The 18,214-nt window shown below is 40.1% G+C and overlaps 1 protein-coding gene across 2 annotated transcripts in view; it reads right to left on the bottom strand.

Annotated features, from left to right (window-relative positions):
• LOC121554853 (E3 ubiquitin-protein ligase MYCBP2-like) overlaps positions 1-18,214 on the bottom strand; it is a 323,061-nt gene that overhangs the window by 289,037 nt on the left and 15,810 nt on the right. For both annotated transcript variants that reach the window (XM_045212139.1, XM_045212140.1), the window contains exon 2: positions 8,436-8,511. In XM_045212139.1, the coding sequence (XP_045068074.1) occupies positions 8,436-8,511 (76 nt within the window). The remainder of the gene's footprint in view (positions 1-8,435; positions 8,512-18,214) is intronic.

An 18,214-nucleotide genomic window follows, 5' to 3' on the forward strand; every position in this document is an offset into this window, starting at 1 on the left:
TGACCAGGGCCCATAGGGCTCTGGTCAAAGGTAGTGCACTATGTAGGGAATAGGGTGCAATTGGCCCTAGTCAGAAGTAGTGCACTATGTAAGGAAGGGAAAAGGGTGCCATTTGGTACACATTTGGTACACGTCTGCTGTTTAGGCCTAACCTACAGCTCTACTTTGTTTTAGGGCCCGTTCAGCTTCACTTGACTTGTTACCGGCCCCAGTCTCATCAGTCAAATTTTTTGTGTTAACATTAGCTTCATTTACCGTGGCTTCGGCATCGCTACTTTCTGCCTGCACACCTCTAGTACCGTAAATCTCACACCAGACAGTTTGGAAGAATGCCATGCGAGCAGCAATTCTCATCTAAACCATTATACAATTTAATAATACAACATGATACAGATAGAGCAATTCAAAAACATCAGCAGGCAATTTGATCAGGGTTTATTTTCCCATTTGCAAACTCAAATTACAGAACGAGTCAGACAATAGCAGCTAGCTAGCTAGCTAGCTAGCTGGCTAACAACATTACGACTAGGCTACCACCAAGCCTAGAGCTCTCAAAAACAGAAGTGAATAAACGTTATCATATACCCTTTACAAACAAAACAAAAAAAAAAAAAACTTTAGCATGCTGCCAACTTTTTTCCACCTTTTCTTTATATCTGAAAGGTGTTGCCAGTATCAAAGCCTAAACTTTTATTTCCGCCAACCGACATAGTCATGATTGTGGTAAGGTTCTGCCTACGACATAGTATAAATGTAGCCGTAATGCTGAGGCGGCATTGGCACGCATTAAATCATGAACATTCTGTTGTCCGACATCAAACTTCTCCTTGTCAATCACAAAGCTTTCTATATAAATGCTTTTATTCTCTCAATTTAAAGTGCCTTCAGAAAGTATTCACACCCCTTGACTATTTCCACATTTTGTTGTTACAAAGTGGGATGACAATGGATTTAATTCTCATTTTTTGTCAACGATCTATACCAAATACTCTGTGGAAGAAAGTGGAAAATAAAACACTAAAATATATTGATTACGGTAGATAACTATTCAACCCCCTGAGTCAATACATGTTAGAATCTCCTTTAGCAATGATTACAGCTTTGAGTCTTTCTGGGTAAGTCTCCAAGAGCTTTGCACACCTGGATTGTACAATATTTGCCCATTATTTTTCTATAAATTATTCAAGCTCTGTTGTTGGTTGTTGATCATTGCTAGACAGACATTTAAGTCTTGCCATACATTTTCAAGCCAATTTAAGTCAAAACTGTAACTAGGCGCACTCGGTAAAAACATTAAATGTAGTCTTGGTAAGGAACTCCAGTGTATATAATTGTCCTGATGAAAGGTGCATTTGTTTCCCAGTGTCTGTTAGAAAGCCAATTGAACCAAGTTTTCCTCTAAGATTTTGCCTGTGCCACAAAGATAACGCTTTGTATTCAGGACAAAAAGTTCATTTCTTTGCCACATTGTTTGTAGTATTACTTTAGTGCCTTATTGGAAACAGGATGCATGTTTTGGAATATTTTTATTCTGTACAAGCTAACTTATCTTCACTCTGTCATTTATGTTAGTATTGTGGAGTAACTACAATGTAGTTGATCCATCCTCAGTTACAGTGCCTTCAGAAAGAGCATGGCGTTTGCAACGCCAGGGTTGTGGGTTCGATTCCCACGGGGGGCCAGTATAAAAAAAAAATATGTATTCACTAACTGTAAGTCGCTCTGGATAAGAGCGTCTGCTAAATGACAAAAAAAAAAAAAAAAAAAAAAAAAAAAGAAAGTATTCACATCCCTTGACTTTCTCCCCATTTCTTTGTGTTACAGCCTCAATTTTAAATGGATAAAATTGAGATTGTGTGTCACTGGCCTACACACAATACCCCATAATGTCAAACAGATACAAATACAGCATACAGATAAAAATACACCTTATGGAACAGCTGTGAAGCGACACACACACAGGTACAGACACATGCATACGCACACACACACTAGCACACGCACTCTACACACAAACGTACATTGTAATCCTGCTGTATGGTTATATTATACATTTTGTATTGTAGATATGTAGTGGTGTAATAATGCTCTATGATGTACTGTTTTATCTTTTGTTTTATGAGTGATGTAAGTGCCTTAATGTGTTTGGACCCCAGTAAGAGTAGCTGCTGCCTTGGGATCCCTAATAAATAACAATTATGTTTTTAGAATCTTTTACAAATTAAATAAAAATGAAGCGCTGAAATGTGTTGATTCAACCCCTTTGTTATGGCAAGTCTAAAAAAGTTCAGGAGCATAAATTTACTTAAAAAGTCACATAAGACATGGACTCACTCCGTCGGCAATAATGGTGTTTAAAATGATTTTTGAATGAATACCTCATCTCTGTAAGCCACATATACAATTATCTGTAAGGTCCCTCAGTCGAGCATTTAATTTTAAACACAGATTCAACCACAGGGAGGTTTTGCAAGTTGGGCATAAACCTTGTTAGCCGCTAATGCTAATCGCTAGTTAGCTGGCTAGCTAGCTACCTAGCTAATATATGTACAGAGCAAACATAATTAGCTATACTGCTAACAATACCAGTGATGGTGTAGACCTAAATCAGCACGTTCTTTGTGCAACAGTATCTTCTAAATCAAAGAGGAACACGCAAACATGAATATGTTAGCTACATTAAGTAATTAAGAGAAAATATTAAATGTAGCCAAAGATTATAGGGTCCCCTAGGAAACACTTAACACTTTGGTTTATACCCTGTCACAATAACTCCAACCTGGCATTTTCATTCATTGTCATGTTAAACAACACTGTATTCAAAGTGCCCACTATTATATTCTAACTATAGAATTAGAATAATCATTATATTTCCATGATTCCAACAGTTCTCCCAAGTGTATTGCTCTAAATATCAAGTCAAATCACAATTGCAACATTGGGTTAAAAATAAGGCCTAGATTGTTTGCCCATATCGCGCAGATCTACGTCGCAGTGTGGAAATGATCTCAAATGAGTGCAAGAAATGCAGAAATTGATGAAAATGCAGAAAATTATTTTGGGTTGCAGTTTAATTGAACACTATAAAACAATCAGAATGGCGAAAGACCAATTGAAATCCCTTAGAACGTATGTGTTGCCACCCTAGGGTCACGCACTACTCATAAAGCAAATGTAGAACTTTTATTATTCAAAAACATCAAATACCATAAAATACTGTCATACCGTCCAATTTATATAAAATACCATGATATAATATTTGGCCATATTGCCCAGCCCTACCTTTGAGCATGGTGAAGTTATTAATTACACTTTGGATGGTGCATCAATACACCCAGTCACTACAAAGATACAGGCGTCCTTCCTAACTTAGTTGCCAGAGAGGAAGGAAAGCTCAGGGATTTCACCATGAGGCCAATGGGGACTTTAAAACAATTACCGAGTTTAATGGCTGTGATAGGAGAAAACTGAGGATGGATCAACATTTTAATTACTCCACAATACTAACATAAATGACAGAGTGAAAAGAAGGAAGCCTGTACGGAAAAAAAAATATTTCAAAACATGCATCCTGTTTGCAATAAGGCACTAAAGTAAAACTGCAAAAAATGTGACAAAGAAATTCACTTTATGTCCTGAATACAAAGCGTTATGTTTAGGGCAAATCCAACACAACACATCACTGAGTGCCACTTCATTTTTTCAAACATGGTGGTGCCTGCATCATGTTATGGGTCTGCTTGTCATTGGCAAGGACTAGGGAGTTCCTTAGGATAAAAAGAAACGGAATAGAAAATCAAATCACATTTTATTTGTCACATGCGCCGAATACAACAGGTGTAGACCTTACAGTGAAATGCTTACTTACAAGCCCTTAACCAACAATCCAATTTTAAGAAAAAACACCAAAGAAATATATTTAAAAATTCAACAACAAAAAATACATACAAAGATAAGTGCGGTCTTAGTGCCAGCATCGGTTTGTGGTGGTAAATAGACAGCTACAAAGAATATAGACAAAAACTCTCTTGGTAGATAGAGTGGTCTACAGCTTATCATGAGATACTCTACCTCAGGCGAGCAAAACCTCGAGACTTCCTTAGATATTGTGCACCAGCTGTTGTTTACAAATATACATAGACCGCCACCCCTTGTCCTACCAGAGGCTGCTGTTCTATCCTGCCGATACAGTGTATAACCCGCCAGCTGTATGTTATTCATGTCGTCGTTCAGCCACTACTCGGTGAAACATAACATATTACAGTTTTTAATGTCCCGTTGGTAGGATATACGTGCTTCTAGTTCGTCCACTTTATTATCAAGCGATTGTACATTGGCCAATAGTATCGATGGCAAAGGCAGATTAGCCACTCGTTGCCGGCTGCTTACCAGGCACCCCGATCTCCTTCCGCGCTATCCTATTTTCTTTCTACTGCGAATGACGGGGATGAGGGCCCTGTCGGGCGTCTGGAGCAAATCCCTCTCGTCAGACTCATTAAATAAAAATTATTAGTCCAGTTCAAGGTGAGTAATCGCTGTTCGGATGTCCAGAAGCTCTTTTCGGTCATAAGAGACAGTAGCAGCAACATTATGTACAAAATAAGCTACAAACAATGCGAAAAAACACAAAATAGCACGGTTGGTTAAGAGTCCATAAAACGGCAGCCATCCCCTCAGGCGCCATTCTCCTAAGCACAGGCAAAATACTAGAGGAAAACCTGGTTCAGCCTGCCTTCCAGCAGACACTGGGAGACAAATTCCCCCTTCAGCAGGACAATAACCTAAAACACAAGGCTAAATATACACTGGTTGCTTACCAAGATGACTGAATGTTTCTGAGTGGCCGAGTTACAGTTTTGACTTAAATCAACTTGAAAATCAATGTCAAAACATGAAAATGGCGGTCTAGCAATAATCAACTTGACAGAGCATGATCAACAACCAACTTGACAGAGCTTGAAGAATTTAAAAAAAGAATAATGTGCAAATATTTTACAATCCAGGTGTGCAAAGCTCTTAGAAACTAACCCAAAAAGACTCACAGATGTAATCGCCAACACAGGTGCCTCTACAAAGTATTGACTCAGGGGTGTGAGTACTTATGTAAATATAATATTTCTGTATTTCATTTTCAATAAATGTGCAAACATTTCTGGAATTTTTTTTCTCACTTTGTCATTATGGGGTATTGTGTGTAGGTGGGTGAGAAAAAACTTTTACTGAATAAATTTTGAATTCAGGCTGTAACAACAAAATGTGGAATAGGTTAAGGGGTGTGAATACTTTCTGAAGGCACTGTATCTGCACATATAACCAGGGCTTGGAATCAGTTCAGGGAACAGAAACGAAAAACAGGAACTAAATTGTTATTTAATAGCATGGGAAATGGTTAATAACGTTATTTTACGTTCCGGGCATTTTCTTCTCAGTCCCACATAAAAACGCAACAAGGCGCCTATGCCAAAGCCCTCACTCTGTCACTCACTTATTCCAGTGTCTGCCTCACTGAGGTAAGTAAGAACAGTGTCTGCCAGCTGAAAATCTTTGCTAGTGTGTGCGCATGTGAAGGCAACGTGCCCCTACACCTTTGAAGCTTAAGATACTGCAGCCATCTGACATTACAAGCATGAGATATTTTTAATTACAGAACATTTGATTAACTTTTTCAATGCTAGTTACGGAGTTATCACGTTTCAAATTGGATTTATTAACTATGAAAAGGTCTAGCTAGCTAGCTTTGGTCCAATTGTCAAAGTTCAAAGACATTCAAAGTTCCTCCAGAGGAGCCGCTCCTCCATAGGTATAACTCTGTGGGCCTAAAATATGTCATAACAAGATGCCCAGAGCTTCAAGCCAAGCTTCCTCCTCCACCCCTTCTCGCTGTCTCCCCACCCCCATAATTTAAGTCGCATCTCGCGCCCTACACTTGGTTGTCCATCGTGCATGTAAACAACTCTCATGTACTATCAGCTACCTAGGCTAAAATAACTATAGCTTGCCCGCTCCACAGCAAGCAGCTCTATCCACACTGATTGGTGAAGTAATTTAATGTCGAGCTACTGAAAAAACAAAACAATTCAGAGGTTTAAAAAGGAACAGAAAGGCACGATATAAACCAGTCCTTTTTATTTGGTTTGATCGGTTCAGAACTTTATTTGCTCGTGTTTCTTGGCCCAAGCAAGTCTCTTCTTATTATTGGTGTCCTTTAATAGAGGTTTCTTTGTAGCAATAAGACCATGAAGGCCTGATTCACACAGTCTCCTCTGAATAGTTGATGTTGAAATGTGTCTGTTACTTGAACTCTGAAGCATTTATTTGGTCTGCAATTTCTGAGGCTGGTAACTCTAATGAACTTATCCTCTGCAGCAGAGGTAACTCTGGGTCTTCCATTCCTGTGGCGGTCCTCATGGAGAGCCAGTTTCATCATAGCGCTTGATAGTTTTTGCGACTGCACTTGAAGAAACTTTCAAAGGTCTTGAAATGTTCCGTATTGACGGACCTTCATGTCTTAAAGTAATGATGGACTGTCGTTTCTCTTTGCTTATTATTTGAGCTGTTCTTGCCATAATATGGACTTGGTCTTTTACCAAATAGGGCTATCTTCTGTATACATTGTCACAACACAACAGATTGGCTCAAACACATTAAGAAGGAAAGAAATTCCACAAATCAACTTTTAAGAAGCACACCTGTTAATTGAAATGCATTCCAGCTGACTACCTCATGAAGCTGGTTGAGAGAATGCCAAGAGTGTGCAAAGCTGTCATCAAGGCAAAGGGTGGCTATTTGAAGAATCTCAAATATAAAATATTTTATGATATGTTTAACACTTTTTTTGGTTACTACATGATTCCATATGTGTTATTTCATAGTTTTGATGTCTTCACAAGTAGAATAATAGTAAAAATAAAGAAAAACCCTGGAATGAGTAGGTGTGTCCAAACTTTTGACTGGTACTGTAAGTATTCACACCCAAGTCAATACTTTGTATAAGCACCTTTGGCAGCGATTACAACTGTGAGTCTTTCTGGGTAAGTCTTGAAGAGCTTTCCACACCTGGATTGTGCAACATTTGCCCATTATTCTTTAAAAAAGTATTCAACCTCTGTCAAATTGGTTGTTGATCATTGCTAGACAACCATTTAAGTAACATTTTCTAGTTAAAGTCAAAACTGTAACTCGGCCACCCAGGAACATTCACTGTCTTCTTGGTAAGGAACTCCAGTTTAGATTTGGCCTTGTGTTTTAGGTTATTGGCCTGCTGAAAGGTGAATTGCTGTTCCAGTGTCTGGTGGATAGCAGACAACCGGGTTTTACTCTAGGATTTTGCCTGTGCTTAGTTTAATTCAGTTTTACCTTCATCTTGAAAAACTCCCCAGTCCTTAAAGATTACAAGCATACACATAACATTTGCTGCCACCACTATGCTTGAAAATATGGAGAGTGGTACTCAGTAATGTGTTCAACACTTTGTATTCAGGACAAAAAGTGATTGCTTTGTCACAGTTTTTGCAGTACTACTTTAGTGCCTTGTTGCAAACAGGACGCATGTTTTGGAATATTTTTATTCTGTACAGGCTTCCTTTTCACTCTGTCAATTAGGTTAGTAATGTGAAGTAACTTCAATGTTATTGATCCATCCCCAGTTTCCTATCACAGCCATTAAACTCAGTAACTGTTTTAAAGTCGCCATTGGTGTCATGGTGAAATCCCTGAGCAGTTTCCTTCCTCTCCGGCAACTGAGTTAGTAAGGACGCCTGTATCTTTGTTGTGACTGAGTGTACTGATACACCATCCAAAGAGTAATTCATAACTTCACCATGCTCAAAGAGATATTAAATGCCTACATGTTTTATTTTTACCCATCTACAAATAGGTGCCCTTCTTTGCGAGGCATTGGAAAACCCTGGTCAACCAACCTGGTTGAATCTGTGTTTGAATTTCACTGTTCGACTGAGGGACCTTAGAGATAATTGTATGTGTGGGGTACAGAGATGATGTAGTCATAAAAAAAAACAAGTTAAACACAGAGTGACTCCATGCAACTTATTATGTGACTTGTTAAGCAAATGTTTACCCATGAACTTATTTAGGCTTGCCATAAAGGGTTGAATACTTATTGACTAAAGACATTTCAGCTTTACATTTTTTATTAATTTGTTAAAAATAAATAAACAAATCTGAAATGTGTAGTTCCCACCATAACGCACAGAGGAGGTGGTGTTATAGTGTGGGGGTGCTTTGCTGGTGACACTGTCTGTGAGTTAGTTAAAATTCAAGGCACACTTAACCAGCATGGCTACCAAAATAGGCTACTCCAACTTTCTTTGACCAAAAAGAACTGAAGCAACAAATTTGCAATAAATCCATTATATTATCCTGAGAAAATTGAGTGACTCACAAGGTCCCTCTTGTACCAAGAAAATGTATCTTACCTTTTTTCTTGTTTTGACTTTTGACTTAACCTTTTGCCGCCGTTTCAGCTTCTTCTTGCTTAAAGCTTTCTTTCCCCTGAAACACATTGTAAAAAACATTAGCAAATTCAGGAACAGCTGGGCCTATAGCCTATCACAGCTATGTTAAGTCAACCAACCGAGCCACTGCCTGCTGCTATCATTCAGAAGGCGAGGTCAGTACAGGTGAATCAAAGCTGGGACCGAGAGAATGAAAAACAGCTTCTATCTCAAGGCCATCAGACTGTTAAATAGCCATCACTAGCACATTAGAGGCTGCTGCTGCCTCACTGGCCACTTTAAGAAATGGAACACTAGTCACTTTAATAATGTTTATATATCTTGCATTACTCATCTCATACAGTGAGGGAAAAAAGTATTTGATCCCCTGCTGATTTTGTACGTTTGCCCACTGACAAAGACATGATCAGTCTATCATTTTAATGGTAGGTTTATTTGAACAGTGACAGACAGAATAACAACAAAAAATCCAGAAAAACGCATGTCAAAAATTTTATACATTGATTTGCATTTTAATGAGGGAAATAAGTATTTGACCCCTCTGCAAAACATGACTTGATACTTGGTGGCAAAACCCTTCAATCCCCAATCACAGAGGTCAGACGTTTCTTGTAGTTGGCCACCATGTTTGCACACATCTCAGGAGGGATTTTGTTCCACTCCTCTTTGCAGATCTTCTCCAAGTCATTAAGGTTTCGAGGCTTACGTTTGGCAACTCGAACCTTCAGCTCCCTCCACAGATTTTCTATGGCAGTAGGGTCTGGAGACTGGCTAGGCCACTCCAGGACCTTAATGTGCTTCTTCTTGAGCCACTCCTTTGTTGCCTTGGCCGTGTGTTTTGGGTCATTGTCATGATGGAATACCTATCCACAACCCAAGAGGTTCTCACCCAAGATTTGACGGTACATGGCCCCGTCCATCATCCCTTTGATGGGGTGAAGTTGTCCTGTCCCCTTAGCAGAAAAACACCCCCAAAGCATAATGTTTCCACCTCCATGTTTGACAGTGGGGATGGTGTTCTTGGGGTCATAGGCAGCATTCCTCCTCCTCCAAACACGGCGAGTTGAATTGATGCTAAAGAGCTCCATTTTGGTCTCATCTGACCACAACACTTTCACCCAGTTCTCCTCTGAATCATTCAGATGTTCATTGGCAAACTTCAGACGGCCCTGTATATGTGCTTTCTTGAGCAGGGGGACCTTGCGGGCGCTGCAGGATTTCAGTCTTTCACAGCGTAGTGTGTTACCAATTGTAACTATTTTCCCAGCTGCCTTGAGATCATTGACAAGATCCTCCCGTGTAGTTCTGGGCTGATTCCTCACCGTTCTCATGATCATTGCAACTCTACGAGGTGAGATCTTGCATGGAGCCCCAGGCCGAGGGAGATTGACAGTTCTTTTGTGTTTCTTCCATTTGCGAATAATCGCACCAACTGTTGTCACCTTCTCACCAAGCTGCTTGGCGATGGTCTTGTAGCCCATTCCAGCCTTGTATAGGTCTACAATCTTATCCCTGACATCCTTGGAGAGCTCTTTGGTCTTGGCCATGGTGGAGAGTTTGGAATCTGATTGACTGATTGCTTCTGTGGACAGGTGTCTTTTATACAGGTAACAAACTGAGATTAGGAGCACTCCCTTTAAGAGTGTGCTCCTAATCTCAGCTCGTTACCTATATAAAAAGACACCTGGGAGCCAGAAATCTTTCTGATTGAGAGGGGGTCAAATACTTATTTCCCTCATTAAAATGAATTTTTTGGTTGTTATTCTGTCTCTCACTGTTCACATAAACCTACCATTACAATTATAGACTGATCATTTCTTTGTCAGTGGGCAAACGTACAAAATCAGCAGGGGATCAAATACTTTTTTCCCCTCACTGTAGTATGTACAAGCTGTAAGTAGAAGCCTAAGAGTGGTTGGCCATTAGTTTACTCCAATTACGGGAGGGATGGTAGGGTTAGGGGAAAATAATAAAGGAAAACATATTTTAAAAATCTACCAGTCAAAAGTTTGGACCTATTCATTCAAGGGTTTATATTTATTTTTACTATTTTCTACATCTATGAAATAACACATATGGAATCATGCAGTAACCAAAAAAGTGTTAAAAATATCAAAATATATTTGAGATTCTTCAAAGTAGGCACCCTTTGCCTTGATGACAGCTTTGCACACTCTTGACATTCTCTCAACCAGCTTCATGAGGTAGTCACCTGGAATGCATTTCAATTGACAGGTGTGCCTTCTTAAAAGTTAATTTGTAGAATTTCTTTCCTTCTTAATGCATTTGAGCCAATCAGTTGTGATGTGACAAAGTAGGGGTGGTACACAGAAGATAGCCCTATTTGGTAAAAGACCAAGTCGTTATTATGGCAAGAACAGCTCAAATAAGCAAAGAGAAACAACAGTCCATCATTACTTTAAGACATGAAGGTCAGTCAATCCGGAATATTTGCAGTCGCAAAAACCATCAAGTGCTATGATGAAACTGGCTCTCATGAGGACCGCCACAGGAAATGAAGACCCAGAGTTAACTCTGCTGCAGAAGATAAGTTCATTAGAGTTACAAGCCTCAGAAATTGCAGCCCAAATAAATGCTTCACAGAGTTCAAGTAACAGACACATCTCAACATCAGAGGAGAATGCTTGAAATCAGGCCTTCATGGTCAAATTGCTGCAAAGGACATTAGACCGTTGGAAATCTGTCCTTTGGTCTGATGAGTCCACATTTGAGATTTTCTGTTCCAACCGCCGTGTCTTTGTGAGACGCAGGGTAGGTAAATGGATGATCTCCGCATGTGTGGTTCTCACCGTGACGCATGGAGGAGGTGGTGTTATGGTGCTTCGCTGGTGACACTGTCTGTGATTTATTTAGAATTCAAGGCACACTTAATTATTCTGCAGTGACACACCATCCCATCTGGTTTGGGCTTAATGGGACTATCATTTGTTTTTCAACAGGACAATGACCCAACACACTTCCAGGCTGTGTAAGGGCTATTTGACCAAGCAGGAGAGTGTTGGAGTGCTGCATCAGATGACCTGGCCTAAACAATCACCCGACCTCAACCCAATTGAGATGGTTTGGGATGAGTTGGACTGCAGAGTGAAGGAAAAGCAGCCAACAAGTGCTCAGCATATGTGGGAACTCCTTCAAGACTGTTGGAAGAGCATTCCAGGTGAAGCTGGTTGTGAGAATGCCAAGAGTGTGCAACGCTGTCATCAAGGCAAAGGGTTAATAGCATTAGATGCCGATACGATATGTTTTGCGATTCTCACTAATCTATATGTATTATGATTCAATACTTCATTTGATGTTCCAAACATATTCCTCACTATATGTCTGCTGCAGAGAGACAAGAGCATGCGAAAATTTGGTTTGAACAGTCATGGAAATAAAAGTCAGGTCGCGGTCAGCGTCGACGGTACAGCAATTCTTTTTTTAAATGTTGCAGTTTTGAAGCTAACTTCCTGCAATTCTATGCATTTCGCCATGGTTAACACTGTGTTATTTTGCTCAAACAGAATAACAAAATCAATACTGGTAAATTCATTGTTTTTGGAATTTTCAATTCCCTTTTATTTTGGTGACTATTAGTTCTCAATTATAATATTATAAAACAATATATAGGTCCATTATCTTTTCTACATACTATATATCTGATTTTAGTCATTTAAATTTAAACTGAAAGCATTTTTCCATCAGGAAATTGTATTTTACATTTTAGTCATTTAGCAGACGTTCTTATCCAGAGCGACTTACAGTTACTTACAGTTACTGGCCTCCTGTGGGAATCGAAACCACAACCCTGGCGTTGCAAGCGCCATGCTCTACCAACTGAGCTACAGGAGGCCCATTTCTAATAATTAATGTTTTTACACTTTTGAATTTAGGATTTTTCAGGTCAAGCCCAAGGATTACAATGTCAGAAAAATCCCTGAAAGTGCTGAAACCATGTTGGCTCACTATTTTAAAAGAAGATGGAGAACAAGCTATAGTATGAAAAACACCAGCGTTTTGGCGCAGGTACAGCCGACAAGCGCTTGCTTACGCTATCTACCCAAAACATGTATACATTTTAAGGAAAAGTATCAATATAATATCGTCTAGGGATGTGCATCTTTCCCTTACAAGACGATTCCATACGTATCTAGATGGCTATGATACGATACAGCAACGACTGACTCTCTCGATAATGTAAACACTTGCCCCCCCAATCACCCCTTCCCCAATTCACGTGAAAATATTTCATTATAACTTGCACCTTCCTGCATTATGCTACAATATTTTACTGAGCCATTTCACCCCAAATCCACAGCTAAATCCTTGCATATTATGATGACTTTATATGTACCCACATTTACCTTTACCCACGGTAATGGATTAGTCTAAAAGGCATAGCATATCCAGTAGAGGTGTGCCGAGTAGTAATACAAAACGAGTATCGTAACTGATATGTATTTCTACAGAGTGTAATTATCTGTGATCGGGTAAAATGAAATTTTCGGATGCCAGCACGCATCTTTCTCATGCCAGTCAGTCAAGTGAGGTGCTACATGGTCTAAATAAGTTAGTTTACTAAAGCGTTAGTTCTATTAGCCATGTTGACTATGACGTGACTTTAGCTAATATGATGACAACGATGTAGGCTGTGTGTAGCGGTTATGATATGGTTTGGCTTGGAAGGGTTTTTTCGCCTCGTCACATATAGCTGATGTGTTGAGCACTGAAGTCCACAAGCAAAGGGAAAATGTGAGAGGAGAGCGTATAGATGCGAGAAGGAATACAACGTGGCTGCTATGAAAGTGAACTGTGTTTATACGTGATCAGGGGTGTATTCATTCCACTGATTGTGTTGACATTTTTTTTCTTCTTAAAACAGAAGCAAATGGAACGAAAACAGGGATACACATACCCAAATTTGTTCAACAGAAACTCTCGCTTGCAACTGTTGGAGTAATGATTACACACTAGAACAGCCAGATGGAGGCAAGTGTGTGCAAGGCGGTATTGAATATGTCACTGTCTGTCCATGTGTCACTATCACCTCAAATGTATCTCTCGACCCTTGAGCACCTACGTTGTAAACTTTCATTCATAGGCTAGGTTGTAGCTACCTCATGATGGGTATAGGGAAAATTAGAATATCATGTAGTAGCCTAAACCTATCGCTGTTACCTTGAACTGGGTGAATAGAATATGAATGATAGTCATCCCTCATTTTAAATGGCACCGACCGCCACTGATGTCCGTGTGTGTGTACATCAGTGGAGGCTGCTGAGGGGAGGATGACTCATAACATGGAAACCATGTGTTTGATGTATTTAATACCATTCCACCAATTCCGCTCCAGCCATTAACACAAGCCCATCCTCCCCAATCTAGGTGCCACCAACCTCCTGTGGTGTGTGTACATGTATGTGCATGTGTGCTTGCCAGTGTAGTATGTGGTCCAGTGAGTCACTTTCACTTATTTTTCGGTCTGACCATTCAGACTGCTGCTGCCTCCTGTTAGCCTGCTACTATGATAAATCAAATGGCAAGGATGTTTGCTATCAAACTATCAATGTGCATAATATCTAACAAGCGGGTCGATGGTAAGGAAAAAATATTAAACGCGCATTCTGACTGATAGCAAACTTGTCTGCCCACTGCAAGTTGAGCACACACAGACACAGGTCAGACAGACACACACACACACCGCGGCACCTAATCTGCAGCTTGTTTGGTCTATAAATGTGCAGGGAGATAGATATTTTGCCAACATCTACTTAGGCATATTAAAACATTAGTTTTTTCTGATCACGAGTATCATCCGATCTGACTATCAAGTGTCAATTTACAGATACGATTACAAATATGGCCATGTCGGCACATCCCTAGCATCCAGCACCTGTCTAATGGAGCAGTCTGTTTAGATGTCCCTCTCTAAATGCAGAATTGTGGTATTGAGTTGAGGTAATGATTTTAAAAGTGCATTATAACATTAAAGGTCAATATTCCTGTTTTAAATCTAATTTCATGCAGTTCCCCCCCAATTTTTTTTAGGCCTATTAGATTCAGGGGTGCATTCAGGATGCTTTGAATGCTGAATTAACATTTCAAACTTGATGACTTGGTTTGAAGTTACTTTGAGATGATTTGTGCATGAAAATTAAATCACTCACATTTTTATTTAACCTTTATTTTGACAGGGAGTCAATGCTGAGACCAAGGTCTCTTTTCCAGATGAGCCCTGTATAAACAATACACATCAAAATACAATAAACACATTAAACTACACATTCATTTACACATTATTATACACAAAAATATACGAAAAGCAAAATACATTTTTTTTTTTTTTAAAGACACAACCGTCTGAAATGCCCAAGAGCCACCAATTCCTACAATTTGAAAGTGCATTGTAGATCATTCTACATGCAAGGTGCAAGGAAACCAAAAGCTTGTCTACCTAACTCTCTAGACACCAAAATGAGTCTCCAGAGTTAACCAACCCTGTGAATGGGTTTGATTACTTGTCATTTTAAATCTTAACAGTGATAAAGGTAGATACACTACATGGCCAAAAGTATGTGCTCGTCGAACATCTAATTCCAAAATTATGGGCATTAATATGGAGTTGGTCCCCCCTTTACTGCTATAACAGCCTCCACTCTTCTGGGAAGGCTTTCCACTAGATGTTGGAACATTGCTGCAGGGACTTCCTTCTATTCAGCCACAAGAGCATTAGTGAGGTCGGCACTGATGTTGGGCGATTAGGCCTTGCTCGCAGTCGTCATTCCAATTCATCCCAAAGGTGTTCGATGGGGTTGAGGTCAGGGCTCTGAGCAGGCCAGTCAAGTTCTTCCACAACGATCTCGAAAAACAATTTCTGTATGGACCTCAATTTGTGCACAGGGGCATTGTCATTCTGAAACAGGAAAGGGCCTTCCCCAAACTGTTGCCAAAAAGTTGGATGCACAGAACAGAATCGTCTAGAATGTAATTGTATGCTGTAGCATTAAGATTTCACTTCACTGGAACCACTCTAGCCGACGCTTGGTATTGCGCATGGTGATCTTAGGCATCTGTGCAGCTGCTCGGCTTTGGAAACCCATTTCATGAAGCTCCAGACGAACAGTTCTTGTGCTGACGTTGCTTCCAAAGGCAGTTTGTAACTCGTTAGTGAGTGTTGCAATCGAGGAAAGACCATTTTTTACGCACTTAAACACTCAGCGGTCCCGTTCTGTGAGCTTGTGTGGCCTACCACTTCCTGGCTGAGCTGTTGTTGCTCCTAGACGTTTCCACTTCACAATAACAGCACTTACAGTTGACCGGGGCAGCTCTAGCAGGGCAGAAATTTGACGAACTGACTTGTTTGAAAGGTGGCATCCTATGACGGTGCCACGTTGAAAGTCACTGCACTCTTCAGCAAGGCCATTCTACTGCAAATGTTTGTCTATGGAGATTGCATGGCTGTGTGCTTGAATTTAAATACAGTGGGGAAAAAATGATTAGTCAGCCACCAATTGTGCAAGTTCTCCCACTTAAAAAGATGAGAGGCCTGTAATTTTCATCATAGGTACACGTCAACTATGACAGACAAAATGAGAAGAAAAAAATCCAGATAATCACATTGTAGGATTTTAAATTAAATTCATTTGCAAATTATGGGTGGAAAATAAGTATTTGGTCAATAACAAAAGTTTCTCAATACTTTGTTATATACCCTTTGTTGGCAATGACACAGGTCAAACGTTTTCTGTAAGTCTTCACAATGTTTTCACACACTGTTGCTGGTATTTTGGCCCATACCTCCATGCAGATCTCCTCTAGAGCAGTGATGTTTTGGGGCTGTCGCTGGGCAACACAGACTTTCAACTCCCTCCAAAGATTTTCTATGGGGTTGAGATTTGGAGACTGGCTAGGCCACTCCAGGACCTTGAAATGCTTCTTACGAAGCCACTCCTTCGTTGCCCGGGCAGTGTGTTTGGGATCACTGTCATGCTGAAAGACCCAGCCACGTTTCATCTTCAATGCCCTTGCTGATGGAAGGAGGTTTTCACTCAAAATCTCTCGATACATGGCCCCATTCATTCTTTCCTTTACACGGATCAGTCTTCCTGGTCCCTTTGCAGAAAAACAGCCCCAAAGCATGATATTTCCACCCCCATGCTTCACAGTAGGTATGGTGTTCTTTGGATGCAACTCAGCATTCTTTGTCCTCCAAACACGACGAGTTGAGTTTTTACCAAAAAAGTTCTATTTTGGTTTCATCTGACCATATTACATTCTCCCAATCCTCTTCTGGATCATCCAAATGCACTCTAGCAAACTTCAGACGGGCCTGGACATGTACTGGCTTAAGTAGGGGGACACGTCTGGCACTGCAGGATTTGAGTCCCTGGCGGCGTAGTGTGTTACTGATGGTAGGCTTTGTTACTTTGGTCCCAGCTCTCTGCAGGTCATTCACTAGGTCCCCCAGTGTGGTTCTGGGATTTTTGCTCACCGTTCTTGTGATCATTTTGACCCCACGGGGTGAGATCTTGCGTGGAGCCCCAGATCGAGGGAGATTATCAGTGGTCTTGTATGTCTTCCATTTCCTAATAATTGCTCCCACAGTTGATTTCTTCAAACAAAGCTGCTTACCTATTGCAGATTCAGTCTTCCCAGCCTGGTGCAGGTCTACAATTTTGTTTCTGGTGTCGTTTGACAGCTCTTTGGTCTTGGCCATAGTGGAGTTTGGATGTGACTGTTTGAGGTTGTGGACAGGTGTCTTTTATACTGATAACAAGTTCAAACAGGTGCCATTAATACAGGTAACGAGTGGAGGACAGAGGAGCATCTTAAAGAAGAAGTTACAGGTCTGTGAGAGCCAGAAATCTTGCTTGTTTGTAGGTGACCATATACTTATTTTCCACCATAATTTGCAAATAAATTCATAAAAAATCCTACAATGTGATTTTCTGGAATTTTTTTTCTCAATTTGTCTGTCATAGTTGACGTGTACCTATGATGAAAATTACAGGCCTCTCATCTTTTTAAGTGGGAGAACTTGCACAATTGGTGGCTGACTAAATACTTTTTTCCCCACTGTACCTGTTAGCAACGGGTGTGGCTGACATAGCCAAATCCATTAATTTGAAGGGGTGTCCACATACTTTTGTTTGTGGAAGTTTGTGGAGCAGGGCTTTGTAAACAAGAAGAGCGTAATGATGTGATCTACTTGACTTCAAAGAGGTCCAGCTAACCTTTTGGTATAGAATACAGTGATGAGTAATAAAACCAACGAAGGGGGCTATGAAAAACGGCATCCAGCGGTTTAAGAGTAGAGGCAGCTGCACTTTGATAAATAGTATCACCATAATCAAGAACGGGTAGAAAGGTTGACTGCACAATCTGCTTCCTGCTGACTAGAGACAAAAAAAAAGCACACTTTAAATCTTAGTTTCTTAACAAGCTCAGATATTGTTGTTTAAACAATAAATCATTGTCAATCCAAATACCAAGATATTTGTATGCAGGGACTCGTTCGATTATAGAACCATCCGATGAGTGAAAATGTAATCCATCGGAAACAATCTTACGAGAACTTGAAAACATGCATTTCATTTTGCCCGTATTAAGTATGAGTTTTAAATCAGTAAGGGATTCCTGCAAAACAGCAAAATCAGACTGTAGCCTTGTCACAGCCAGGTCAACAGTGGGGCAATTGCGTACATAATAGTATCATCCGCATATAGATGAAATTTACAATT

Source organism: Coregonus clupeaformis, chromosome 40 (genome assembly GCF_020615455.1).
Source record: "Coregonus clupeaformis isolate EN_2021a chromosome 40, ASM2061545v1, whole genome shotgun sequence".
Lineage (NCBI taxonomy): Eukaryota > Metazoa > Chordata > Actinopteri > Salmoniformes > Salmonidae > Coregonus > Coregonus clupeaformis.